Source organism: Halteromyces radiatus (assembly GCF_025201355.1).
Source record: "Halteromyces radiatus strain CBS 162.75 chromosome Unknown BX664scaffold_8, whole genome shotgun sequence".
In the NCBI taxonomy this organism is placed as follows: Eukaryota; Fungi; Mucoromycota; class Mucoromycetes; order Mucorales; family Cunninghamellaceae; genus Halteromyces; species Halteromyces radiatus.
The window spans coordinates 668,010-692,912 of record NW_026251694.1 but is presented as its reverse complement, the minus strand read 5'-3'; the positions used below and the strand labels follow the sequence as shown (position 1 = coordinate 692,912).

The window sequence follows — 24,903 nt, the reverse complement described above, 5'->3', positions numbered from 1 at the left end:
CGCAGTAATCCATCAAATTCATTTACGCATTTTCTTTCCTAATCCAAAAAAGGGTATTTTGTTTCATATGGTAGTTTTTTAATTTTTTTTTTTATTGTCATCATAAAAAAAAAAAGTTTTGAAGTAATTCAAATCAACATGAAGGGAAGATTGTGAGTGTGTATGCTAAGCGTACTTGTCTTGTGAAAAAGAAAGGATGAGATAAAATAAACATGATAAGATCAAAGGGAAGGAGAGGGAGGATCATTGAATCTAGTAAGTGGTATTTTCCATAGGTTGAGGCAATTTTCTACCCACCGTAGCCATTTCTCTATTATCAAAATAAAAGAATGAATCATATATTACATCTAATTCATTGATATTTTTACCTTCTCAATTCAGTCAAAACAGTTTCCAAAGAGAATGATCGTTTCCAGTGAGCAAGGCATGGCAAAGCTTGATTAATGACCTAAAAGTAAATAGAATGATATAGAAAGAGAAATCAAGTGAGTCAAAGTGACACAAATAACATGTTAAGTCAGCAAAAAAAAAAAAAAAAGGAAGACTTACCATGCCATTATCAGGATGAACACTAGGTAAGTTGATTTTTGATACGAATTGTACTTGAGGAGGTTGATCAGGGTAATTATCACCACAATAAATCTTCAGACTGTAAATACGATTTTCATGTACGGACTATAGGATAATAATAATAATAAAAAATAATGATGAATATTTATCTTTTTGATGAAAACAAACAAAGATATGGAATAAAATACTTCTTTTAACCATATATTTTATTATTTAACTTACGTGAGGAGCACCAAGAATAGTAGCATGCCAATGGTGCATGAGGACATCATCATCAGATAAACCATAACTACAGGTACCATCACCAATACCTTTTTCACCCTTTTCTAATTCTTCTAATAGTCGGAAATTGCGAGGAACTACAAAAAAAAAAAAAAAAAAAAAAAAAAAAGGTCCAAAATTAGTATCCCTGTTTAATGTTTATTTTTTTTTCCCTCCATCATCCAACAACAACAATAATAATAATAATAAAAGGAGAATCATAAAATCAATCTATTGTCAAGTTTTTTTTTTATTCTTCCTACCTGTGGCCATGGTATAAATTGAGTAAAGAGGTTAATATGTATGTTGTATGTATATATAGACTTGAGACTTGTCTATTTTGTTAAGATAAAGAAATGAAAGGATTAACATCTTAAAATGAAAAAAGAGGATAATTTATATCTATACAAAGGACTTACTCTGTTCAACCAAATCAACAATCAAAAAGAAGAGAGGGTGTAAGGAACAAGGTGTTGGGATAATGTAAAATAATGAAAACAGAAGGGAAAAAAAAAAAAAAGAAAAGAGGACGAGAAAAAAAAAAAAAAAGGTGGAAGACACCTCGAAAAAAACATCCCCATTTTTAGTTCCCGCCTATGAATAATTTGCAAAACGAGAATTTTAGGGTACAATTCAAATTTACTTCTATTTCTTCCTTTTTTTTTTATACTTGCTTATCATATCACCTTATTTTATATCTAATATATTATTATACCATTTCATTTGATTCTTCTAAGAATGCACAATTATTCACCTTGTTTTACATTTATTATATCGCCATGTCATTTGATTCTTACCGAAAAGCACAACTACATCTACAAGAAACAAGAAAGACAATTACTATACCACAGTTAGACAAAGATACCTGTATATCATATTTCAACAAAGTATTCCAAGTATTAGTACGCGAAGATTTACATAAGCTTTGGACAAACAAAAAGAAGAAAACCGAATCCGAGATTCTATCAAACTATTGTCAACAACAAGAAAGAAAGCGAACAATACCAAACCTTTACAAAAAGACTGTTGAACTGTATAACCAAGGTAGTATACATATACATATATACATCTATTCCAATATTAATCTAACTTTTATTTAGAAAACTCAACCGACTTTTCCAAAGATACAGTTAGAGCAACTGTAGACTCGAAAGCTATACCCTATGTTCGCCTTTATAAAGAATTTGTGAATAAGAACGCTGCCAATATATTAGAGGAATTAAAAAACAACGATAACAACAACAACAACGACAACAACAACAACAACAATAATAATCAAGATAATGAGGATAATTTTATTCACAATACAATTACTTCTCAATTGAAGACAATCTTACGACCAGATTTGTCCGTCCTGGAGAAAAACATCATCCATCAATCACTTCTGAAGTCACAGAAGATAATTACCAATATAATGGCGGATATCTCAACTTTGGTTTTGTTAGACCTTTTGAAACGAACCACGTAAGTAAATAGTGATCATGAAATACTAGTCATATACTCATATGCTCTTTTTTTTTTCTTAGTGGTCCACCTGTAGAAATAACTAGTATTCTACCTGAATGCAAGATTACCAAGGTCCTTCCACCACCACTGATCTCTCCTCCTTCTTATGATGTCAAGAAACTCATGGCCAGTCACAACAATGCCACCAAAGCTGAACGACGTCTATTTGAACTGTATACTGGCGGCCATTTGATGCATCTGTTGACCTCAACTCATAACTCTCAAGAAACCTTTCTTACTGACATTGCTGGTCCTTCTACTTCTTCAAGTCATGATTCGAACAAGGACGGTATACTGAACTGGAATTTGGACTTACCGGACATCACCAACCTAAACCTTACTGATATGCCACCTGGATTATCTACCATTATTCAGCCTTATTTAAATACGTACGCCACCAATTTAAAGAATATATATCAAGGTGATATAGTGGATCGTCTGCTATCAAGAACTATTATGACTGTTCTTCGGTGTCGGCTTATTCTTCCAAAAAAGGACCAAAATAAGAATGAATTGAAAGAAAGGTAATGCATATTGATGATTTAATGATGATGATGATGGATGGTTCACATTATTAACCTATCTATATATAATTAGAAAATCACAACCAAAGAGTCCAAAGAATTCTTTTACATTCAAGTGCCAAATCAGACGCCACAGCAAAAGAATAAATCGGTTGCAACAGTTTGATAATATAAATAGACCAGACGTTCTTCAGAAGGAGCAACAAATTCTCGAACACTTGATGCAATCCTCTATTCTCAATTCAAGTACTACTGCACAGGTTAACGTGGAGATTCCTTTGGTGGACGATACTAATGCTCAAATGAATTTGGATGTTACTTTGGTGGATGATACTAGTGCTCCGATGGAAGTGGATGCCCCTGAAACCATTCATGTTAACCCCTCCTACAATCGACTGAAGAAAATTGCAAATTTTGTGAAGTCAATTCTATTCAAAAAGAACATCGATCAACCGTTAACTGTCGAGGATCTTAAGATGCATGCGCCAGATATGGAATTTAACGATGACGAAGCCAATTCAGTACTCCTTTTGTATCAATTTTTCTCACCATATCTGTTACCCAAGGTATATGATGACGATGTAGATCGGCATCCCCTTCTCAATTTCCCTCTTGTTACGGTATGCAATCATATTCTTCGCTCAACTGGAAACGAGAAATTTGTAAGACGATCTGTACCAGTTGTAAAACATTCCAAGACCTATTCCATTACTTTGGATCCAACAAGATTGTATTTGACTCTGTGCTCGTTGAAAGGACGTGTTGGCGGAACAAAAGGTGGAACTGTGCAACCTCTACATTCGTATGGATTCGATGTTTTTCTTCCCAACGGTGACATAATAAGCAATATTACCAAGTCAATCAAATTCCAGGATGAACTATTTGGTGCTTTTTTTGATCTTCCAACCAGGCGAAGACTCTGTGCGAAAAAGACTGGCTTTATCTTCTCCAATCGAATCACAATCACTAACTATGGTGCGGTGCGGCTACATTCCAAAAAAGAAAAACCAATTGACACTGATATCAAGCCATCAGCAACCAACGTACGACGAAAAAGAAAGTTATCTGAAGAGATTACAATGCAAGAAAAGATAAAGTCACTGGACGCTTCCTTATCAACACCAGCTGAAGAATTGCGCAAGTTGAATAAAGAAATAGATGAAACGAAGATGAATATTATGAATATCAACAAACAAATTGAATCTATTGCCGACACAACACATGATGATCTGGAAGATCTCCCAACGAAAGATTTTTTAATTAAACAGCGGGCAGAAAAGAAGCGACAGCGTGACGATCTACTTCGACGGAAGCTTGTTGTGTTACGGAAGATATCAGCCCTCAAGACAGAGAAGAAGGACCTCTTTGACGAGTTTTATTCAACTGACACGACAGATATTAGCCTATCCTCATCATCTACTGGTAACGAATGGGAAAATGGAAGTATTTTTGTTGGATGTGATCCGGGTCTGGCAACCATGGTCCAAGCTACAAGTGCTGATATCAAGAAAGTACTGTACTATTTGGCAATCAACAATCGTTATCAACCATTGGAAACATTAGTAGAAAAGGTGGATAGTGATGGCGATGAAAAGGAAATGCTTACTTTGAAGAAATACTCAATTACCAGTAAACATCTCGACGATCAAACTTTCTCCAAACGCCATCGCAAGGGAATAGAATTTAGAAAGAGACGTGATCATAACAAAGTAAGTGATTCCAAAAAAAAAAAAATAAGGATGTCAATAACCTATTTTTTTTTAATTACTAGTCTCAAACTCAAGGTGTGCTTTCCGTCAAGCAAGTAGAAGAAAAGTTGGCTGGATCAATTGATGTCCGTTTATATGAAACAAGTCTACAAAAAATCATGACAAATCATAAGGTAGGATCAATTATTATACATCATCACGGAGACCAAAAAAAAAAAAAAAAAAAAAAGACAATGAATATTAATGAATGCAATCATTTCAATTTATCTAGTTGGTCAAGGACAGCTCACCTATTCTCCAGGATTTCTATTGTGATCAAAAATACAATCAGCGGTGGAAACGAACTGCAACGATATACAGCGAAAAGGGAACACATGTAGTCATCAAACATCACCAACGACAAGTAAAAGAAGAACCTGGACAAAAATTACATTACTTTTATGGAAAGGCGGGCCGTGGTAGAAACTCACGTATCGGTGGATTTTTAAGAAGAGGTCATGGACCCTTATTACAAGCTCTTGGTCAACATTCTTCTATCTTCCATACAGATGAATTTAGAACGACAAAACTCTGCTGCCGTTGTCATGAGCCTATCTATCATCCGAAGAAAGCTAATGGAAAATTAAATCTGGGAACTGTTATTTGTCAAAACCCTGATTGCAAAGGACGTCAAGCTGGAATGATTGCTGAATCACGAGACACAAATGCAAGTATGAATATGATCATCACTGGATTATGGCAACAAGTTACTGGCAAACTTCCTCCATCCTTCCGGCGGTCAATCTCATCAACAGAAAACGATAACAACAATATTGATAAGATATTCCAAACTTTGATCTCTTCTCATCCTGGACTGGTTGAAGACGGATACATCATGCCTCTGTGCTGAACACAAAACTTGAATTGTACCCTAAAATTCAAGTTTTGCGAATAATTTTTGCTGGAAGAATCATACAGCCTGATAGAAAAGATATTTTTATTTTATTCAAATCACTATAGAAAAGAATATAAATATATAATAATAAAGCGAAAATCTATATAACAAATATGAAAACAGCAAATGAAGAAAAAAAAAAGATAAAGAGCGTATGTGCGTGAAGAAAAAAAAAATATACATGATAAAGAGTGAAAAAAAAAAAAAAACTGTGGAACTACATATTGAATGATGGAGACAAAGTAATAGTAAAATAATAATAGTAATTTAGGATTCAGTGACTGCTGCTATAGTATGTTTATTTTGACGACCATGATGAGGAAGTTTGATATTGGTAGCCACCGCCTCTGGAGCCTTTGCATTCTTGAAATCATTGGCTGAAGTATAAGAGTTCAATAATAAAGACAATCGTTCTGTAGGCTTGATTTCTCGTTTCTTCTTGTCCTTCCGATAATAAAGATATGCCCAGAATTTTTCTAATCCATATAGATGTCCAGTATCATAATCTGCCAATGTCAAATCTTGGAAATCTTCAAAGACTTCGCGACGATATCGTTTTTCCAATCCATAAGAGTAAAATCGAAACAAACATTCCAATCCATATCTATATCCCCCCCCCCAAAAAAAAAGATCAGATATATTTATCCAACAAAATAATAATTATTTTTTTTTCATTACCGATAGTCATGATTAGCATCATCCACAGCTAACTTCTTGAATTCATTATACATGCGTTTATTGAAATGATCCCGTAAGAAATGTGACCAGAATCGAAACAATGTATTCATTTCTTGAGATTGACCCACACCTAGACGCTTTCGTTCCTTAAGTGCCTTGGCATGATACTTGTAATACTTTTGTTGTACAAAACCTTTTTCGCGTAATAAGGAATGACTTGGATGTTGGAAGCTAGGAATTGAATGTGCCATTGTGTCCAAAGAAGAAGGTGTGTACAATGATCCACCAGTTGCATCAGTTCCAGCAGTAGGCATACTAGCATTTGTCATAGCTGTAAAAGAAGTTGATAATGGTGATTTTCCTAGACTTGACGAATAAATATCATTTGGATTGTAATGATAAGCTTGATCACCAATTACCCAACCAACGTGACCATGTTCGTTCCCAACCATTGAAGTATTATTGTTATTGTGGTCATCAGGGAGTTTCAACATTGTAATATCAGATAATCCTCCTCTGTATAAAGGTAATGATTCCCGTCGAACCGGATAGAATCTTGTTTTCATGTTGTCGTTTTGAATACTTGATAAATAATAATAATGATAATAATAGAAATAAAAAAAAAAAAGATGATGATCAATTTGATATCCTTTTTTTTTTTTTTTTTTTTTTTTTTTTTTTTTTTGTTTCTTACTTTTTTGCCACCACAATCTTGCTAGATGAAATCTGGCTACCAACTTGTTCACCATTACTATGTTGTTTTTGAGATGCTGAAAGTTGTTCAAAATGTTCTTGATCCATGGTATTTACTTTAGAATAGTCTTGATGATTGTGTCGATGTAATCCAGTTTCATATTCATGTAAGCCTTCGTTGATCATATCATAGAGATCATCATTTACCTTGGCCCTGTCGTAGGATGTATGTGATCGATCACCTCTATTGTTGCGTTGAGTGACAATCATAATACGAGCAACCGTGTCTTCATCAATTTCTTGATCTTCGTCCGAGTCGTCATCCGAGATATAATATTTCTTCAATGTATTTGGTCGCCGATCATCGTGCCATTCTTCGTCGTCATCAAAATCGAACAAATCATTTTCAAAATCATCTTTCACATCTTTGGACTTGTCATTAGGGTTCGGACTATTATTGAGAGATCTGATGGTTGATGATGTCGCAGCTGGTGATGACTTTTGTCGTGGCGATGAATGAGGAATAGGAGGATGTGGTAAAGTAGCATTCATGGTTCTTTCAGTAGTTATTGTATTGTCATTGATGTTGTGTTTGACAATATCAGCCGCAGTGGTACTTGGATGCTGAGGTTCCGGATGAGCAGGTGGCACAGCAACAGGAGGAGGAATCACCCAATTTTCCCAACCTTCACTTTTTCGAATCTTGTCGCCTTTTATTTGCAATAGTTGACTATCCTTCATTGCTTCCTTGATCAAGTCCAAATCAGTCGTCAGTCCTTTGACACGGTTAAAATTGGCTAATAGTTGGATATTAACATATCCTTCTGAATCCATCTAAATCAATAAAAATATAAATAAATCATTCATTTTTTCCTTTTCTCTATTTCTTATTTTTCCATTACTTTGTTGCGTAAAAAGAGATCTTTGCATAAATTATCAATACTGAAATAATATTCACTATACAATTCAAAACAAAGTGTCAGAAATTATTCTTTTGACTTTGTAACAATTAACTTACATTTGCTGAATAATATAAGATTTCAAAGTTTCAGCATCCACGTTGACATAAACAGGTAAAGAGGTATCGGAATACGGTGAAGAGTAATTTTGACGACGTCTTTCATGATGATTATTATCGCTAGTCGAGTTTCCCGTTGTGCGTGATGAATCTCCATGATTTTTCTTTTGTTGTCGTTGACTATTTTCTCCACGGGCATTTCCTTTTGAACGTTGTTGTTGACCATCTTTTTGTTTTCCCTTTTTCCCACGGCCATCGCCGGTATTACCCTTTTCATTTGTTGGTTTCGGTGAAATAGTTGTTGAAGCCTTGTCAGCGGAAGATGTCGTTGTTGAAGTTGTTTTCTTTTCACCATCCTTTTTTTGTTGTTTATGTCGAGATTTTGATGATTTCTTTTCCTTGTTACGATTATGACTACTACTTTCACGACCTGCACCTGATGATGATGATGATCGACCTGGAGTTGGTGTTGTATGAGTAATAGTAGGTGTCAGATGTTTCCACTGGCTTCGCCCTAACAAGGTTCATCAATAAAAGTAAGAGCATATTTTAATTTTTGTGTAATTCCCTAACCGCAGACTGTGAAACTTGAAGGAAAGATGTTGTGTGATGATGATAATAATGATAATGCAGGTTCCATGTGAGAGTATTTTTTTTTTTTTGTTACCTTTGGTTGTAAACTTTTCTTTCTTGGCTTCACTTGGATGATTTTCTTCTTCAATAGTAATTTCATTAGGAGCAGGCCAGGATTTGGTGTCTAAGGTTTTTTAAAAAGATAGTAATAAATACCTATATATAAAACGAAAAGTGGTGTTTTTTTTTTCTTATTTACCTTGTCCTTGAGATACTTCGGATATTTTCACTGTAGAATCGTTACCATGCATTCGTAAGTTCCATGCATTAGTAACAGGAATAGGAGCAGGGACAAGAGGTTTGTTTTCCTTATTACTAGTTTCCATTGTCATTTGATCTTGAGAAATAGAATTGTTCTTTGACGTTGTACTTGTTGTAGTAGTAGTAGTTGTAGTAACAGTGCCAGTATTTGTTGTAGATGCTTTTGAAGTCACTTGTTTGGTAGTATTCTTGAATGTCGTTTCAAGTAGGTTATCGGTCATGAAGTTGTTTCCGCTTATTGAAGTAAGTAAAACGAGTAATGAAAATATATATTAGACAAATAGGAACAAGTAATGAAGAATTCAACCAAACGATATAAAAAGGTAATAGGTGTCTTTTTTTTTTTTTTTGTATGTTATAGAGAAAATAAAAAAAAAAAAAAAAAAGAGGTGAATAGAGATATACAAAGGTTGGTTGAAATATACAAATATAATAAAATATAATATAAGTAATGTTTCCTTTATAAAAAAGAAAAATAAAGAAAAGAAAACAAGTGAAAAAATTGAAAATGAAAAAAAGTAAAAAAGCAAAAGGAAGAAAAACGACAAAAATAAAAAAAAGATATTTTTTCTTTTTTGTCTCCACTCAATAACCAAATTGGGGGTGTACGTTCTATCGGAAATCGAAAGCTTTTGTTGTTTCGAAAATTCTCAACCTGTCTTTTTCACAGTTTCACCATTTCCCTACCGACAAAAAGGTAATCATCATCAATTCATCTGAGCTCATTATTATCATTCTCATGAATATCGTTCATCCAGTCCCCCCTATGAGAATGTTTTAACTCAAAAAAGTAAACTTCAAACATATAAAACGGAGTTGTATCTATCAGCATGAATGTTGAACAAAATCCCTTTTTTTTTTTTGATGGGCCAAAAGTAAATTTGATAATTCTCCATATCTTTCTTTCTTTCTTTCCTTTTTTTTTTTTTTTTTTTTTTGCAAACAAAAGTCTATATTAATGAAATCAAGGTAAAAGAATCACTACTAAACTATTGGAAAAACAGAAAGATAAAAAGATTTATTCTTTTTTTTTTTTTAAATAAATATTATGACCCTTAAAAAAAAAAAAGTAATATAATGATGATTGCATTTCATGCCTTTTCCGGCGGCGTTTCGGTGGGCATTTTGATCTCAGTGATCTTGGCCAATTATCAACAGTTTCAAGCAGCTTATTTGTTACCGCCAAACCTACTAAAGGGTATCGGTATACTTGCATTGTTACTTGTCTTTATGTCTGTCATTGGTCTTATTAGTCTTTTTTATAAAGTAACATCTATGCGTTCCATTCATCTTATTTATATAGTAGGAATGGCTTTGGTTATGATTTATCATATTGCTTTGATCTTTCTTTCTTATGATTATTCTTCTCATCTTTATTCTATATTAACTAAGATATGGGCAAATGCTCCAACTGATTATCGTCTTTATGTTCAAAATAAGGTAAGAAAATTCCATTCTATATCATTATATGTTTTTTTTTTTTTATTATTAACCTTTCTTTTTTTTTTTCCATTTTACGGAGTTTTCTTGTTGTGGTTACACTAGTCGAAGAGATCATCCGGTGAAACCATGTCCAATAACTTCTTCCATGAGCCCTTGCTCTATTCCTTTAACTAGTCATATTCAAGATCAATTGAACGTGATTGTCTGTGTACTTATAGCTACTTTGTGTATAGAATGGTTCGCAATTAATACTGGTGTCATATCCTTGTGTTTTCCAAATAACAAAAAATCAAGAGTAGCTTCAACCCAGGTTATCGTCTAGAATCATCTACATCATCATCCAACCCCTCCTTTTTTTTTTATTGATACAATTCAAATCTAACTGATGATACCATATTATATACTATACTACAAAACTATTACTATTCTAAAGGTCATTATAAAGAGGTATCTTGCGATGCGTTCCAAAATACACAGTTTTGTTTCAGTCGTTCCATCCCAGTTGTTGGTAAATTCACAGCTTCATCCATTGTACGTAATCCAGGTTCACCAAGTAAAGATAGTGTAGCAATACCCATATATGAGTGAAGAACATCTAGTATATAAATCAAAAAGATTAAACATTCATAAATAAGTCGACTAGCGAATAAATCCTTTAAAACGAAACACTCCTTACCTGGAAATGATTTATCATCTTTACCAAATCCACCCATTTTTGTTTGTGTTGTCATCAGGAATCCTCGTAAATTTTCATGATTGATCCATTGAAAAGCATTGAGCATCTATTAAAAAAAAATAAAAATTATAATTAAATTACAGTTTATACGAATGAAGTGTTACCTTCAAACTTGCTCCAATCCAAAAACAATAACAAGTATCAGGCTGTTTGTTAGGTCTTCCTTGGAAACCGGTAGATTGTCGATCAAGACACCATTTCACCATTTGATCTTTATCCAGTAATCCTTCATCTTGTTTGCCCATCAAAGTCAAAGCAGCAACACCACAAAAGGTCGATCCACCATGAGCTTCTTCCCCAGGGCATTGTCCAATACTATATTCATAAGACTATAAAATAAAAAGCATAAAATAAATATAATGTCACCTATTCTTTTTTTTTTTTGTACCTGTAATGACTTGATATGTTCCACTGTTCTTTCAATATTCAACCCACTCCAATCATTCAATATGTAAGATATCGCTGCTGCGCAAAAAATGAAACGTACATCCCTTTCCAAGCTGTCAAATGTAGGCGCTATACTATAAAGAAGATGTTCTTGTGATATAGTTCTTTCCGTTTTCGAATAATTAATAATTACCTTCCATCTTCTTGTTGTAAGCATCGAATAGTATTCACAATAGCCTTTCGGTTGACACGAGATAAATCATCACCTAAAAGTAGCAAATTCAATAATGCAGTATACGTATTGGCAATATGACTGGAATCGTAATAGTGGTATTCACTAATGGTCTATATATAAAAAGTTAGGAAGAAAAAAAAAAGATATTAGTTCCACCGTGAAGGAGAAAACAAGATTATACTTACCTTGTTAGGGGTAAAACATTCACCAGACCAAGGAGCACCACGAAAACCACAATGAGGATCATCTATAAGGAATCAATGCAACAAGTCATATATAGTCTATAAGTACCTTTTTTTTTTCTCGCTTAAATATCCGTGTATGTCCTTACTTTTGCCATCTTCACTTGGTAATATCTGTTGAGCATAAATCCATTCTATCCAATCTTTTTTATTATGGTCCGATACTACTGTTTCCAAGGCACCTAAAAGTTCGAGTCCACCCAAACAAAAGTAGGCCAAAGTCATTCTATAGAGCAAACAAAAGTGTTTATATACTTCTACAAAAAAAAAAAAAAAAAGAATTCATAGTGTATCTTACCTGTTCGTTTCTGTTTCCGTATATGGACTTGGTAACATTCTAAGATTAGACAAAAAATATTGAATGTGTTTTTCTCTTTCGAAATCAGTCATGATAAATAACGGTCGATCAATGTCTGTATAATGAAAAAGATGAAGGGATAGAAAAGATCAGAGAAGAAAAAAAAAAAAAAAAGACGACCAGAAGGAATGAAAGGAAATTTCAACCCCGCTGGTAATGTATGAATGAAAAGCATGTGCCTGTGTATTTGAAATGCAAAGCTTCTCCAAGTTTACTGATATCAACTATATCATTATCATCATGATAGAAATCTTGTAAATTATTTGAAGGTATATAACAAAAAGTGATAAATTGTATTGTACACGACCATTTTTATTTTTAATTGTTTTAAAACAACAAGTAATTGTATCAAACTATATAAAAAAAAAACTACACTATAGGAATCTTATTCTACAACACCTTGGCTTCGTTCTTCAACTTATCCAATAATTCATCTACATTTTCCACAGTACGACCACCTTGACGCTTAGCGGGTTCTTCCACCTTGAGAGTTTCAATACGAGGAGAGATATCAACACCCAAATCTTCAGGGGTAATTTTGGTCAAAGGTTTTTTCTTAGCCTTCATAATGTTGGGTAAAGAGGCATAACGAGGTTCATTCAATCTATATTAAAATAAAACATGAGTATCATGATTCAAAATACAATTAGATGAGAATATTACCGAAGATCAGTGGTGATAATAGCAGGCATCTTGGTTTGTAAAGTTTCTAAACCACCATCAATTTCACGAGTCACCTTGAGAGATTCACCTTCGATTTCCACCTTGGAAGCAAAAGTAGTCTAAAATAAAAAAAAAAAAATCGATATGTCAATGAACCGTGGGAAAAAAAGATATACAACCAAAACAACAATTGACACTCATTCCTCTTCAAGATCATATATATATATATGTATTTTTTTTTTTTTTACCTGAGACCAATTCAATAAACCAGCTAACATTTGACCAGTTTGATTAGCATCGTCATCGATAGCTTGTTTACCAAGAATGAACAAATCAGGTTTCTTTTCTTGTTTGTCAGCGTAAGCCTTGAGTAACTTGGCAACAGCCAAAGGTTGTAAAGTAGCATCATCCTTGACTTCCACATGTACAGCACTATCAGCACCCATGGCCAAAGCAGTACGTAAAGTTTCTTGAGCCTTGGCAGAACCGCAGGAAATAGCAACCACTTCAGTAGCCTTGTTCTTTTCTTTAATACGAACAGCTTCCTCAACAGCAATTTCATCAAAAGGATTCATACTGTGTTTAACGCTACGATCAACATCGGTTTTGGCAGGATTCACACGAACCTTGACAGCTACAAATAATATAAGGTACAAGTATGTTATAATGATATTTTTTTTTTTAAAAAAAAAATGAGTCATCTGATATAAATGCTAGATTGTTCTTATAATAAAACAAAAAAAAACTATTTGTCAATTATTTTGTCACTTACCAAAGTCAATGACACGTTTAACAGGAACAAAGATACGTAAAGGGTTGGACATGATTATAGAAAGTAGAAAGAAATAAAAAAAACAACGAAGAGAAAAAGAAAAAAAAAAAAGGAAGAGAGAAAAGAAAAAAGATCAAGATTGAAGTAGGCATCGACAAAGATTGGTGGAGTTTCAAATGCTCCCCGGATTTCAACACCATCTTCGTTTAGTTTGCACGTCATCACACTTGAGCAAGGTACATGGACCTTATTTTTTTTTTCACAAGCAGAAGTATGTCTAACTTCAACCATCATCCTTTTTAAAAACTTCTTATTTTAATCCTCTATATAGAAAAAAGAATATAAATATGAAGAGTATGATATATATATAAATCACTTACTTTATTCCTGTTCCCTTGATCTACTTTTGACACCCTCACAATATTTTTTTTTTTTTTCGTCGTACAGGCCAAAAGAAAAAAAAAAATACTAATGCAAAATACTTCAGAGATATCTATCCTATTTATTAAGCATTCTAGCAGGAGAGCAAATTTTGTTTTTTCATTTCTCGTTCAAAAGTGATCATCATCGTACCAAATTTGGACTGAACATAGATGAAGACATTCTCTTTCATTTATCTTAATAACAATGTATATGATACATCCCAAATGGTAGAGTAAAATGAAAAACCAAATGCCAATATCGTCATTCCTCATTCAATAATGATCATCATCCAATGAAACTACCACCATTAGATTCCTTTAAAAAAAGTAGTTTAATATCATCTAATTTCATTTTATCGCTTATCTTGCCACCTGATCCGCAATGAGCACAAAAGCATTTTGTTCATTTTTCGAAAAATTGCCTGACAACCCCTCGACGATTTATTTTTACAGCCAAAATTTGGCTGAGGAGTTTGAAAATTTTGGCTGTAAAATGGAGAACATCGATCCGTTTTTTTTTTTTTTTTTTTTTTTTCAGATGGCTTTTTTTCTCAATGAGCAAAAAGAGTTTGAGATTGGAAGGGATGAAAAATTCGAACCATTTCTACATCATCCTATAAAATATTGTCATTTATTCCCATTGGCTGCACTGCTAAAATGGTTACCTTGTTTCATAGCGAGAAATTCGATTCATAACATCTTTGCATTAAGCTGTAATGTCACATGTGATAAACATGTTACCACTTTATACCTTTGTAGTTCACTCAAAAGTCATCATCATTGCTCCAAATTTGGATCGAAGATACATAAGCATACTCTCTTTCATTTGTATTAATAATGATCTATATCTTAACTTCCAATTTATAGAATAAATTAAAAAATAAGAGTCAATATCATCATCTTTCATGCAATAATGATCATCATCCAACACAATGATCATCATTGAATTCTGATCAAAAAAAAAAAAAAAAAAAATAGTTTAACATCATCTAATTCTATTTTATGATTTTTATGTTGTAATATACAATGATCACCAAAATTATTTCATTGATTTTTCCAGATCTAATGAATCTCAAACCTCGATATCATTTATTCAAGAAAAAAAAAGCACTTTTATTGGTTAATTTTTTACATAGGAGGTATCACAAAAGGCTTCAGAGCAATTGAAGCAAATTCATTTTGGTTGCACGAAACCCCTCTTATTTCCTGATTCAGTCAATTTTTTATGGAATTGAAAATTTGTCCGCTTTCCAGGTGTTCTATTTTTACACCTTTTGTTTTCCTTTTTTTTTTAATTCAAGTTTCTTTTGTTACTTACTTGTTCATGACTTTTCTTAAATGATGACTTTCCGCTATGCTGTCATCTTCATAGTTGTATTAGTTTCGTTAATGACTCTTCACTTGATCAACCATACAAGTACTATTAGTTCATATTCACCATCACTTGCGTTTGAATCTACTAGCAACACAACAACAACAACAACAAATCAATTGAGTACAGGTTGGAATAGTACTTTAACCATGTCCGCTATTGAAAAATCACCTTGGCTTTGCGATTGTTTTCATTATGGATCACCTATACCCCAACTATTACGAGACACACCTATTCCTGATCCTGATCCTATAACTGATGGTCAAGTAATACCACTTATTGAAATGACGAAATTGACGATACCCGACGATGATGTGATGAAGATCATCAACAACAACCTTCATTGGCCACGTACTTTAATTATCACAGTTGCAAACTACGGCATTCGACATTACGTATATAACTGGATCCGATCACTGGAAAGGACACACGAAGAACGATATGTGATAGTATGTTTGGACAAGGCATTATACGATCATCTATACAAAGCAGGCTATGGTAATCATGCATTTGTGATTCCGTCAACGTGGATGCACTATTCTGTTTCAAGTAATCTTGCCTCTTATCCTACACAGGACTATCGATTGATCACTTTTACCAAAAGCGTGGTAGTACAGCATATTCTTCATCTGGATATTTCGGCACTTTACTCTGATGTGGATGTGGTATGGATACGACCAAGAACAAGGGATTATATACGTGCATTGATGGATGTACGCGGTGGAGGAACTCATGTCCTTTTCCAACAAGATGATATGCAACAACATAGAATCAACTCTGGGTTCTTTTTGATGAGACCAACACCCATCATGAGAAGATTAATGGCTGATACAATATATATACAAGAACAACGCGAATTGGCATTATGGGACAATACAATAAAACATGAATATCAAACGACACAACAAATAGCCATGAATGAAGCTTTATCAAGATTAAAATTGGAATTACGAACATCTCGTGTGGTACTTTTGGATCTCTTTTTATTTCCTAATGGTGATACCTATTTTTATAAACGACTTCATGATATGTTGGGGACGAATCCTTATATTGTACATGCAAATTATTTGGTAAGAAAATAATAATATATATTTGGAACCTGAAATTAAAATAATCTACTTTTGATCTTTACTAATATATTTTTTTTTCTTGTTCCAGACCGGAGATGAAAAACTGGCAAAACTAAAGGAAAATGGACTTTGGTACGTGGATGATACTTGGTTAACCTCAATAGATGATAGTATTTTTTTATAATTTAGTTAGTTATTATTTTTTTTTTCTTTAATTGTCTCCGCATGAAATATGTGATGGCTCTCATTTATTGTTTATCATAAATAAAAATAGATTTTATAGTAATGTCTCACTGAACAGCCAATGATGTCTCCTCCGTGGAGCGGATGTATAATGTTAAAAATAAAAAAGTAGGATTTCAAATTTCCCAATTTATCTTTTTTTTTTTTTTTTTTTTTTTCCTTCTTCTTCTTCTCTTCATCTTTTTGTTATTCCATACCATTGATATATTTACATCAGTATGACTATTTCCACATCTTTACCTATTAGTGAAAATGAATTTCAAGCTATCAAGGCTCGTTACCAAGCTGCTGGACAAGATCATTTATTTACCTTTTTTGAAGAATTAGGTCCTACTGAACAACAGTCTTTATACCAACAATTACTTGAGTTTGATGTGGAACGTATCAATCAAATTTATCACAAAGCTATTGAAGGTGCTGCTAAACAAGAAGAATGTAATGTGGAACCTCTTTCTGAACAAGTCTTTGATTCTGTCTTGACGGCTTCTCCACAATCCTTGAAAACTTGGGAAACTTTGGGTTTAACAATGATTGCACAAGGCAAGGTCGCGGTCATCCTTATGGCAGGTGGTCAAGGTACTCGTCTAGGTTCCAGTGATCCTAAGGGCTGTTATGATATCAACCTTCCTTCCAAGAAGTCCTTATTCCAATTACAAGCTGAACGTATTCTTCGTTTACAAACTTTGGCTCGTCAATACAAGAAACCAACTGATCCTGCCGAGTCCATCATTCCTTGGTATATTATGACATCTGGTCCTACTCATCAACCTACTGTGGATTACTTTAAGAAGCATAACTTTTTTGGTCTCAAGGAGGAAAACATCTATTTCTTTGAACAAGGTACTTTACCTTGTTTGACTATGGATGGAAAAATTATTTTGGAATCAAAGAGCAAGGTAAAAAGTGATAGAAGTGAAACAGGAGTATTACGTGGATATACAAAGTGGCACAACAAGGGGGGGGGGATATAAAAACAAAAAAAAAAAAAAACAATTCTAACTTCTTATTTATGATTAGGTTGCTATTGCTCCTGATGGAAATGGTGGTATCTATGCTGCAGTTCAAAACAAAGGTGTGATTGCTGATCTCAAGAAACGTGGTATTCTCTATTCTCATTGTTATTGTGTGGATAACTGTTTAGCCAAGGTAGCGGATCCTGTTTTTATTGGTTACTGTGTATCCAAACAAACGGATTGTGGTGTCAAGGTTGTTGGAAAAGCTGCTCCTGAAGAACCCGTGGGTGTGGTATGTCGTCGCAATGGAAATTATGGTGTGGTGGAATATTCAGAAATCTCTAAAGAAGTCTCGGAACGACGAAAAGCAGATGGATCATTAGCATTTGGTGCTGCCAATATTGCCAATCATTTCTTCAGTACTGAATTTTTGGAACGTGTACCAACCTTTGCCTCTCAACTCGAATATCACATCGCAAAAAAGAAGATCAAGTATGTGGATTTACAAACGGGTGAAGTAGTGGCTCCTACTAGCAATAGTGGTATGAAATTGGAATGCTTTGTATTTGATGTATTCCCCTATGCCAAGAGCTTGTCAGTGTTGGAAGTGGATCGCAAGGAAGAATTTTCACCTTTGAAGAATGCTCCTGGTTCTGGTGCTGATTGTCCCGAAACATCAAGACGTGATATCATTGCTCAACATGCTCGCTTCATCATCAATGCTGGTGGCCATATCAATGGTGACTTGAATGATCCTTTGGTCCAATTCGAACTATCTCCCTGGGTGTCTTATGGTGGTGAAGGTCTTCAAGATATTGTGCAAAACAAAACAATCACGCTCCCTGCTATCATTGAAACTAAACAAGATTTGATTAGATTAGCTCTTTGATGACATATAATCATATTTCCTTTTCTACCTTTTTTTTTTTTTTTATTTCCATCTTTATACTCTTCTTATTATATTATTATTATCTTGTGTTGTTGTTGTTTTTTTTTTATATATATTATTCTTATTATCACAATAGTATACTTTGATTCTCGTTTCTGGATACCAATTAGAGTAGATTTTCTTTTTAATGACTGGAAAAATAAAATAAAATAAAAGAATAATCATATCCTACAACAATAGAAAAGAAAGATAAGACTTTTCACTTTTTGCCATGCATCATACTACTACATACATCATCCCCATTATAATACCCATTCGTCCATTCAATACATACTGTAGCATCACGCTGTAGCATATAATACATTGATCCGTACCTATACAGAAAGATTCTATTGATTTATTGAGATAAAAAAAAATTGCCAATAATTAGGCTTAAAAAAAAAGGGAACCGAAATACATATAAAATGGATGAGACTAACTAATGATTAATCAAAGGATGTAATGGATGATGTTGTGGGGATAATCGTATTTTGTTCCATATCAATGTTGAATAAACGTTCCCATTCTTCTGAAGGTATAAGGGATCCGAATAATTGTGTCATGGTATCACCAAGCTATATATAATACAAAGGGATCAATATCATGCATATTTTTTTTATTCCCTCTTTTAATCTTACCTTATCCAATTCACGAATGATATCTTCCATCATGGTAACATAAGCATAATAATAGATATAGACATGATCCTTTTCCAATAAATGTTGATGTTCCACGGTTGGTAGGTGACGCAAATGAGATAGTAGATCTTTCCAGGCTTGTCGAGCAGGAGGGAAGTATGGAGGAAGAGGTGTTTTCAATCGTAAAGCAGAAGCTAATAGATAAAAATATAACAAGACATTACCCACCAATTGACGACGTTCATGACTGACTGGGATAACGAAATCACGCTGCACTTCATCAAACCAGGCATCCTTGAGTATCAATGTCCGCATTGATAAGAATTTATCCACAATATTTTGACATGAATCGAGCATGGTACGATAAGTGGTTACCGGAAATTTGCCTTTGAGACGTGGTTCATTAGGTGTTTGTAATAAAAGTGCTTGCAAATCAATCAATGTGCGTTGTAGTTCCAATTCAAAATTCATAAAGTTTTTCGTCAACAGTTTCCGTTGCATATTGGGTGTCAGATGATAGACTCTTGTATTCGGTGATCCTTCACTGCTGTTGTTGTTGTTGTCACTGCCGTCGTCATCATCTTCATCACTGATATCTGCCTTGGCACCCCGTATCACAATCATTTTATCCGTAGGTTGTTGAGAATAAACAGATACCAATTTTTGATATAACCAAGCCAACCGTAGTAAAAAATCAGACATACCTTTTCGTAATTCCACACGAGCTTCATAAGGCCATATATAAGCTGTCACCAGTAAACCTGCGACAACACCCACCAAGATAGCAACACACCGTTGGAATGCCAAAAACCATACTTCAATTGTATCTGTTTCACGATCATTGTATTTGTTGAGCATCACCAAGTTATATGCCAAAAGTGTGAATTGACCGAATTTACCATGCTTGTGGTTCAGAATCAACCAGAAATTTGGAATGGAAAATAACCAAGTGAGAATTGGAAGTGCATACATGTTGCCAGGGAACAACAAATAGAATATCACCGCGGAATAACAACCAAGAATCGTTGAGAATATACGGTAAATGGCTACTAAGTTTGTTCCACCCACTGTAGGAGTCATCACCACCATTAACTAACCAAAAAAAAAAAAATGAATATTGAATATACTCAATATTCATATATTTTGTTTCCCAATCAAGTAATCATAACTCTCTTACCGTAATCAAAGCCCATTCCATTCTCCATTCACGGAACCAGGGACCAGTTCTTTCCAAAAATGCTGGAGTGGCCATTAATGTTGCTGCTAAAGAAGCCTTAATAGCGTACCGAATTTTTTGTTCCTTGAAGAGAGAAAACGTTTTCCATAATCGAATGAAGAATCTTCGCCATTTTGTCCTTGCCAAAGGAGTATGTAAAGTATTAGTCATATTGCGTTCATTAGGAATGAAGTCTTGATAGGATGAACTAAAAGCAGATTCTACCAATAAGAAAACAATTAGATCATCATCATTTTTTTTTTATCAAATACACACACTCGTTCCTTTTCATTTTTTTTTCTTAAAAAAAAAATAAAAAATAAAAAATAAAAAAATCTCTTACCAGGATTTATCTTGTGATGATATTTTTTCTTTGTAAATAACCCCCTTAACCATCCTAGTCGAGTTTCTTTAGATTCAGCCAATCTTCCTACAGATTCCACCAAAGGTATGAGTTGTCGTGCAAATTCTACCATATTGAAGACGAAAAAGTATACCAAAAACACTTCTTCCCCAGGAGCATTGTCTATCTCTTTGCCATTACATAGTTGTTGGATTCGTCGTTTGTGTAGTTTGTGTAGCGCTTGTCGTTGTGCCACTTCAAAAAGTGCAATTGCCTTGACCAAATTATCGTTGAGTACTTGAGCAGTTGGAATTGATTTCCTTGTTCGAGGAGATACAAGAATACCTGAATAAAAGTGAGATTGAAGATGCAGAAGTGTTTGTTTGCAGGTATATGCCAAAGACTTGAGTGGATGTTTGATAGTTGAGATATAATCAATCAAAATACTATATTCATCTTCCGGAATATCCATGTTTCTATCTGTATGATGATGATGATGATGATGCATTGTTTCTGTGGTCATTGACGAACGAGGAAGATCAGTGCTATGAGATCGGCGAGGTACTGTTGTTGTTCTCTGTCTTTTCAATTCATCCTGCATTTTTCGACGTCGATATCCAGCACGTACATTCCATGTTTCTGTAGGATTAGATGTTTCTGGTGTGCCCACTATAGTTTTGGATCGTTGAGGTTTTCTTTTTCCTTGAGTTGATGGTCGATTGATGAGTTCAAATTGCAATCCACAACTACTTCGTAATCCGCCTATGTACTGCGCCAGTCGTTCCATGTTTCCCACTACTTGTTCGTATTCCTTTTCATGACCACGTATATCAGAGCTCCATACTCTTTCCAATTTAGCTTCCTTGAGTGATTTCTGTAATGAAGTGAAACTGGATCGATGTGCCTCAATAGCAGATTGTAAAGTGCGGTTGGCTTTGAATTCAGGTAGATCATCATCCAATAAGAAGGTTTTGGTCAACAGCTTCAAGAGTACACGATAGGAAGATAGTGTAACATTAATATCCTTGCTATTAATAAATAAATAAATAAATAAAAATTTTTACAATAGGAAGTAGATCTTTTTTTTTTGTCTTACCAAAGTTTCTTTGTAGCAGATACTGGCCAAAATAGAATACAACTTGTAACAGTAATCAGAGTACCAGTTGCCACAGCCGAAGTGATTTGTTCAATTCTTGTGGTATCAAAGTCCCCTAAATTTGCAGATCCTTCTCTTACAACGATAATAAAGATGATAATAAAACAAAGACTAGATGCTATCAAAATCAAACTGATTAGTTAACAAAAAAAAGATAAAAAAGGTTACGAATTTACCAGTAGCAACAGGAGGTTTATTCCAATGAGCCTTGAGAAAAGCGACAATAAAAGTAGATCCAGCCAACCAAAAGATCAAAGAAATAGCATGTGCGACATCAAAATAACCAAGATCCACAAAATAGTCAGTAGTGATCATTGAACCTATACAAATGATAAGAGCAAATAAAGTATAACCCCAACCATAGGCAGCAGCCTCCACCATACCACCTAGAGTTTTCGCAGGATTGAAGAAGACAGTTGCTGTGGCGACCAAATGACTTGAAGTTCGATTATGACCAATAAACGCGTTGAGTACAGGTACAAAAGTAAATAAGGACGCTAAAAAGTAAGCAAAGCTGCATTTGAGGACCATTTTGCTTTGAGGTGTGAGAGTAATCATTTGTAAACATCTTCTAAGGGTAAGACCCGGGTACTGATACCAAACAGGATGTTGTCGAAATGCTGTTTCGTCCACAACATGATATTGTCTTCGCCTTCGTCTACGTTGTTCTTGCTGTTGTTTAAGTGGATGACTAGGTGGAAAAAAAGGATCATCAGAATCGGAATCACTAGAGGTATCGGAAGTGTCAGTACAGGAGCTGTCTTGTTCGTCAGAGGAGCTATCATTGTTGTGAGTACTTTGATAATGTTGGTTTCTACTATTGAATAGTAATGGTGTAGTTTCCAAATTCCCATCTCTAATAATAATAAAAATAAAACATTTAGTTCGATCTTTTTTTTTTTTTTTTTTTACCTAGAGTTATTGGAGGTATGTTCAGAAGGTTCATCTTGATCGGGTAAAGTAGATAAAGATACTGATCTTTTTTGGATCGTTCCATCATCCATGATAACTTCGACTTCACTTGACGTTGGAGAGCGCGGACCCGAAGACTGACTGAAGGACTGGAAAGAAGTTGTTGGGAAAGACTGGGGAGAGCATGATAGGTGTTGAAGATCAGTTTGAAGTATATATTCTGGAAGAGTAGGAGTAGCATTTTTAGGAAGTCTCTTTTGATCCGGTGGATCAGTCATGATAAGAAAGTATGGAAAGAACCAAGTGAAGAAAAAAAAAAAAAAAAAAAAAGAAAGGAAAAAGCACAAAAAAAAAAAAAACAAACTCTTCTTCTGCAAAAAGAGAAAAGCATGACCACGAATTTTATATTCCGCTATCTTTTATTTTTTTTTTTTTTTCATTGATATTGAGAAAAAAAAAACCTTGTTTCTCTTTTTCCTTTTCTTCCCTTTTTGAAAAACCAAAACTATAATAACAATATGACTGAATATCATCAAAAGACAAAGATTGCTATGATCTTATGTTCCTGTTTCTTTGCCTTTGGTGTAAGTTGTTTAATTATCATGAAAAGAAAATAATATTAAACTTTTTTTTTTTTTATTTATATCTTTAGTCATACTGGTCAGATTGGGCCTTTGACTATTACTTATTATGGGCCAATCCTGCTGAACACCCTACTGCTGTTTCTCGTGCTGCTGTAAGTTCCTTTCATCATCTCGACTTTATTGTTTTTTATGTTATATTTATTATTATTATTTTATTTTAGCTCTATTATACTACTCAATCAGAAGTACCTAATATTTTGAAATATATTCCTTTGGTGAACTTGTTGATAGCTGCTGCTGGATTCTCGGCTGGTTTAGCGAATATGACCGATGGAAATATGCTTTTTGATGGTGCGTCTATTGGTAAGTGAATAAATTATTTGAAGACGTGTTTTTTTTTACGAGATATATATTTATATTTGTTTTTATGATTTAAAAAAAAAAAAATAGTATTGCTCTTATTTGGAATATCCACTTATGCCTCCTCTGTTAAACCAGGTAATGGATTGAATGAATTACATGAAAAGGGAGCGTGACGGATCATATATTATTTGATTCGATTCGCTTACGTAATATTTTTTGATTTGATATATAGCTCTAGTTGTGATTACTGAATCCAAGGATGATGCAGAAGTATTAGCATCTTTGAAGAATATTGCTGCTGCTCATTTTATCATCGTTTTGGCTGTTACTGGTAATTAAAAAAAAAAAACCTTAATTTAAAGTGGAAACGAATCACATACTCACACATTAACTTTCCCACCATTATAGGCATCGTTGGACTTCAACTTGCTCATCTTTTTGTTATGAAAAAGACCGAAAAGAGTGAACGCTTGGAAAAGGCTCAAGAACCTGTGGATGCATCTGCCTCTAACAAAAAGAAGGATTGAAGAATGATTAGGCATGATTACTTTTAATACTTCTTTTTTTTCGTTTTTGTATTTTATGGTGATTTTGAAAAAATAAAAAGATTATCGGTATCTCAATTTTTTTTTCTTTTTCTTCCTTCTTCTATATTTGTTTGTTGTGTTGTAGTTTAGTTTTATATATTTTTATACTCTTTTGTTCTTTTTTTTTTGATGATAATGACAACCACAACTTCAACAATGTGTGAGCAAGATCCATTGAATGGTGTGTGCAAAGAATTAGATCGATTAACTCTATCCTATCTCACAATACTCAACCAATATACCCAAGATAGAGCAGCAATCAGCAGTGAACTACAAAAAGTAAGTCAACCTCTATCTTTAGTACTTTTCTGCTTTAACATACACATACACACAGACACATATACTCACTGAAAAAAAAATAGGGATTCCTTGACTTGGCTCATGCGAAATATACTATGGGTGCCAAAACCATATCACACTTCTCCTATGATGAACGAATGAAAGCACAAATACAAATGTAAGTTTGAATCAGTAAGACAAGGAAAAAAAATAT

At 33.9% G+C, this 24,903-nt stretch overlaps 11 protein-coding genes across 11 annotated transcripts; 6 read left to right on the top strand and 5 right to left on the bottom strand.

Moving 5' to 3' along the window:
* Window positions 1–56: 56 nt before the first annotated feature.
* On the bottom strand, window positions 57–1,354 carry BX664DRAFT_340695 (ubiquitin-conjugating enzyme/RWD-like protein). Its single transcript, XM_051546867.1, has 6 exons — window positions 1,251–1,354; window positions 1,095–1,166; window positions 793–929; window positions 550–675; window positions 369–448; window positions 57–310 (listed from the first exon to the last, which is right to left on the bottom strand). The coding sequence occupies exons 2-6, from the start codon at window positions 1,102–1,104 to the stop codon at window positions 253–255; spliced, it is 411 nt and encodes a 136-aa protein (XP_051397099.1). The 5' UTR covers window positions 1,105–1,166; window positions 1,251–1,354; the 3' UTR covers window positions 57–252.
* A 1,646-nt stretch (window positions 1,355–3,000) lies between these two features.
* BX664DRAFT_340694 (uncharacterized protein) lies at window positions 3,001–3,843 on the top strand (the record flags this gene model as incomplete). The annotated part of the gene is made up of 1 exon (XM_051546866.1): window positions 3,001–3,843. A coding segment is annotated over exon 1 (656 nt), but the record flags the coding sequence as incomplete, so codon positions are not given.
* A 1,855-nt stretch (window positions 3,844–5,698) lies between these two features.
* On the bottom strand, window positions 5,699–9,160 carry BX664DRAFT_340682 (uncharacterized protein). Its single transcript, XM_051546865.1, has 7 exons — window positions 8,726–9,160; window positions 8,561–8,650; window positions 7,894–8,407; window positions 7,778–7,832; window positions 6,877–7,709; window positions 6,183–6,764; window positions 5,699–6,108 (listed from the first exon to the last, which is right to left on the bottom strand). The coding sequence occupies exons 1-7, from the start codon at window positions 9,006–9,008 to the stop codon at window positions 5,772–5,774; spliced, it is 2,694 nt and encodes an 897-aa protein (XP_051397097.1). The 5' UTR covers window positions 9,009–9,160; the 3' UTR covers window positions 5,699–5,771.
* Window positions 9,161–9,951: 791 nt separating this feature from the next.
* Window positions 9,952–10,227, top strand: BX664DRAFT_376212 (uncharacterized protein; the record flags this gene model as incomplete). Its single annotated transcript, XM_051548726.1, has 1 exon — window positions 9,952–10,227. A coding segment is annotated over one exon (276 nt), but the record flags the coding sequence as incomplete, so codon positions are not given.
* Window positions 10,228–10,541: 314 nt separating this feature from the next.
* Window positions 10,542–12,266, bottom strand: BX664DRAFT_340679 (protein geranylgeranyltransferase-like protein type I beta subunit). Its single transcript, XM_051546864.1, has 8 exons — window positions 12,129–12,266; window positions 11,920–12,056; window positions 11,774–11,835; window positions 11,547–11,698; window positions 11,355–11,487; window positions 11,071–11,295; window positions 10,907–11,012; window positions 10,542–10,825 (listed from the first exon to the last, which is right to left on the bottom strand). Exons 1-8 carry the CDS (start codon window positions 12,218–12,220, stop codon window positions 10,668–10,670), a joined length of 1,065 nt encoding a protein of 354 aa, XP_051397095.1. The 5' UTR covers window positions 12,221–12,266; the 3' UTR covers window positions 10,542–10,667.
* A 209-nt stretch (window positions 12,267–12,475) lies between these two features.
* On the bottom strand, window positions 12,476–13,716 carry BX664DRAFT_340678 (uncharacterized protein). Its single transcript, XM_051546863.1, has 4 exons — window positions 13,624–13,716; window positions 13,100–13,485; window positions 12,852–12,970; window positions 12,476–12,792 (listed from the first exon to the last, which is right to left on the bottom strand). Exons 1-4 carry the CDS (start codon window positions 13,673–13,675, stop codon window positions 12,579–12,581), a joined length of 771 nt encoding a protein of 256 aa, XP_051397094.1. The 5' UTR covers window positions 13,676–13,716; the 3' UTR covers window positions 12,476–12,578.
* Window positions 13,717–15,333: 1,617 nt separating this feature from the next.
* BX664DRAFT_340675 (nucleotide-diphospho-sugar transferase-domain-containing protein) lies at window positions 15,334–16,805 on the top strand. Its single transcript, XM_051546862.1, has 2 exons — window positions 15,334–16,487; window positions 16,576–16,805. Exons 1-2 carry the CDS (start codon window positions 15,384–15,386, stop codon window positions 16,669–16,671), a joined length of 1,200 nt encoding a protein of 399 aa, XP_051397093.1. The 5' UTR covers window positions 15,334–15,383; the 3' UTR covers window positions 16,672–16,805.
* A 73-nt stretch (window positions 16,806–16,878) lies between these two features.
* BX664DRAFT_340673 (nucleotide-diphospho-sugar transferase) lies at window positions 16,879–18,661 on the top strand. The gene is made up of 2 exons (XM_051546861.1): window positions 16,879–17,626; window positions 17,748–18,661. Exons 1-2 carry the CDS (start codon window positions 16,949–16,951, stop codon window positions 18,570–18,572), a joined length of 1,503 nt encoding a protein of 500 aa, XP_051397092.1. The 5' UTR covers window positions 16,879–16,948; the 3' UTR covers window positions 18,573–18,661.
* Window positions 18,662–18,938: 277 nt separating this feature from the next.
* On the bottom strand, window positions 18,939–23,185 carry BX664DRAFT_285638 (Fusaric acid resistance protein-like-domain-containing protein). Its single transcript, XM_051541679.1, has 7 exons — window positions 22,877–23,185; window positions 22,141–22,820; window positions 21,905–22,082; window positions 20,809–21,836; window positions 20,427–20,686; window positions 19,250–20,341; window positions 18,939–19,186 (listed from the first exon to the last, which is right to left on the bottom strand). Exons 1-7 carry the CDS (start codon window positions 23,152–23,154, stop codon window positions 19,058–19,060), a joined length of 3,645 nt encoding a protein of 1,214 aa, XP_051397091.1. The 5' UTR covers window positions 23,155–23,185; the 3' UTR covers window positions 18,939–19,057.
* A 173-nt stretch (window positions 23,186–23,358) lies between these two features.
* On the top strand, window positions 23,359–24,462 carry BX664DRAFT_388514 (ER membrane protein SH3). The gene is made up of 6 exons (XM_051549479.1): window positions 23,359–23,460; window positions 23,529–23,612; window positions 23,682–23,823; window positions 23,911–23,958; window positions 24,056–24,154; window positions 24,232–24,462. Exons 1-6 carry the CDS (start codon window positions 23,395–23,397, stop codon window positions 24,348–24,350), a joined length of 558 nt encoding a protein of 185 aa, XP_051397090.1. The 5' UTR covers window positions 23,359–23,394; the 3' UTR covers window positions 24,351–24,462.
* Window positions 24,463–24,566: 104 nt separating this feature from the next.
* BX664DRAFT_268977 (uncharacterized protein) lies at window positions 24,567–24,871 on the top strand (the record flags this gene model as incomplete). Its single annotated transcript, XM_051541031.1, has 2 exons — window positions 24,567–24,689; window positions 24,773–24,871. The coding sequence occupies 2 exons, from the start codon at window positions 24,567–24,569 to the stop codon at window positions 24,869–24,871; spliced, it is 222 nt and encodes a 73-aa protein (XP_051397089.1).
* Between the last annotated feature and the right edge of the window lie 32 nt (window positions 24,872–24,903).

Excerpts from the sequence above, each read along its gene's own strand:
- BX664DRAFT_340682 (XM_051546865.1), bottom strand. The coding sequence starts at position 9,008 with ATGACCGATAACCTACTTGAAACGACATTCAAGAATACTACCAAACAA. Across the intron at positions 8,651-8,725 it reads CGAAGTATCTCAAGGACAAG|ACACCAAATCCTGGCCTGCT; the intron begins GTAAATAAGAAA and ends AAAAAACCTTAG. Across the intron at positions 6,765-6,876 it reads AAGATTGTGGTGGCAAAAAA|TATTCAAAACGACAACATGA; the intron begins GTAAGAAACAAA and ends TTATTTATCAAG.
- BX664DRAFT_340679 (XM_051546864.1), bottom strand. The coding sequence starts at position 12,220 with ATGACTGATTTCGAAAGAGAAAAACACATTCAATATTTTTTGTCTAAT. Across the intron at positions 11,296-11,354 it reads AACATATCAAGTCATTACAG|TCTTATGAATATAGTATTGG; the intron begins GTACAAAAAAAA and ends TTTATTTTATAG. Across the intron at positions 10,826-10,906 it reads AGATGATAAATCATTTCCAG|ATGTTCTTCACTCATATATG; the intron begins GTAAGGAGTGTT and ends TTTATATACTAG.
- BX664DRAFT_340695 (XM_051546867.1), bottom strand. Across the intron at positions 449-549 it reads TTCATCCTGATAATGGCATG|GTCATTAATCAAGCTTTGCC; the intron begins GTAAGTCTTCCT and ends ATTTACTTTTAG. Across the intron at positions 311-368 it reads GTTTTGACTGAATTGAGAAG|AGAAATGGCTACGGTGGGTA; the intron begins GTAAAAATATCA and ends TTTTGATAATAG.
- BX664DRAFT_285638 (XM_051541679.1), bottom strand. The coding sequence starts at position 23,154 with ATGACTGATCCACCGGATCAAAAGAGACTTCCTAAAAATGCTACTCCT. Across the intron at positions 21,837-21,904 it reads TCTGCTACAAAGAAACTTTG|CAAGGATATTAATGTTACAC; the intron begins GTAAGACAAAAA and ends ATTTATTAATAG. Across the intron at positions 20,687-20,808 it reads TCATCACAAGATAAATCCTG|AATCTGCTTTTAGTTCATCC; the intron begins GTAAGAGATTTT and ends TCTTATTGGTAG.
- BX664DRAFT_340678 (XM_051546863.1), bottom strand. The coding sequence starts at position 13,675 with ATGTCCAACCCTTTACGTATCTTTGTTCCTGTTAAACGTGTCATTGAC. Across the intron at positions 13,486-13,623 it reads TAAACGTGTCATTGACTTTG|CTGTCAAGGTTCGTGTGAAT; the intron begins GTAAGTGACAAA and ends TATTATTTGTAG. Across the intron at positions 12,971-13,099 it reads GTTTATTGAATTGGTCTCAG|ACTACTTTTGCTTCCAAGGT; the intron begins GTAAAAAAAAAA and ends TTTTTATTTTAG.
- BX664DRAFT_388514 (XM_051549479.1), top strand. The coding sequence starts at position 23,395 with ATGACTGAATATCATCAAAAGACAAAGATTGCTATGATCTTATGTTCC. Across the intron at positions 23,613-23,681 it reads CTGCTGTTTCTCGTGCTGCT|CTCTATTATACTACTCAATC; the intron begins GTAAGTTCCTTT and ends ATTTTATTTTAG. Across the intron at positions 24,155-24,231 it reads CATCGTTTTGGCTGTTACTG|GCATCGTTGGACTTCAACTT; the intron begins GTAATTAAAAAA and ends CCACCATTATAG.
- BX664DRAFT_340673 (XM_051546861.1), top strand. The coding sequence starts at position 16,949 with ATGACTATTTCCACATCTTTACCTATTAGTGAAAATGAATTTCAAGCT. Across the intron at positions 17,627-17,747 it reads TTTTGGAATCAAAGAGCAAG|GTTGCTATTGCTCCTGATGG; the intron begins GTAAAAAGTGAT and ends ATTTATGATTAG.
- BX664DRAFT_340675 (XM_051546862.1), top strand. The coding sequence starts at position 15,384 with ATGATGACTTTCCGCTATGCTGTCATCTTCATAGTTGTATTAGTTTCG. Across the intron at positions 16,488-16,575 it reads TTGTACATGCAAATTATTTG|ACCGGAGATGAAAAACTGGC; the intron begins GTAAGAAAATAA and ends TTCTTGTTCCAG.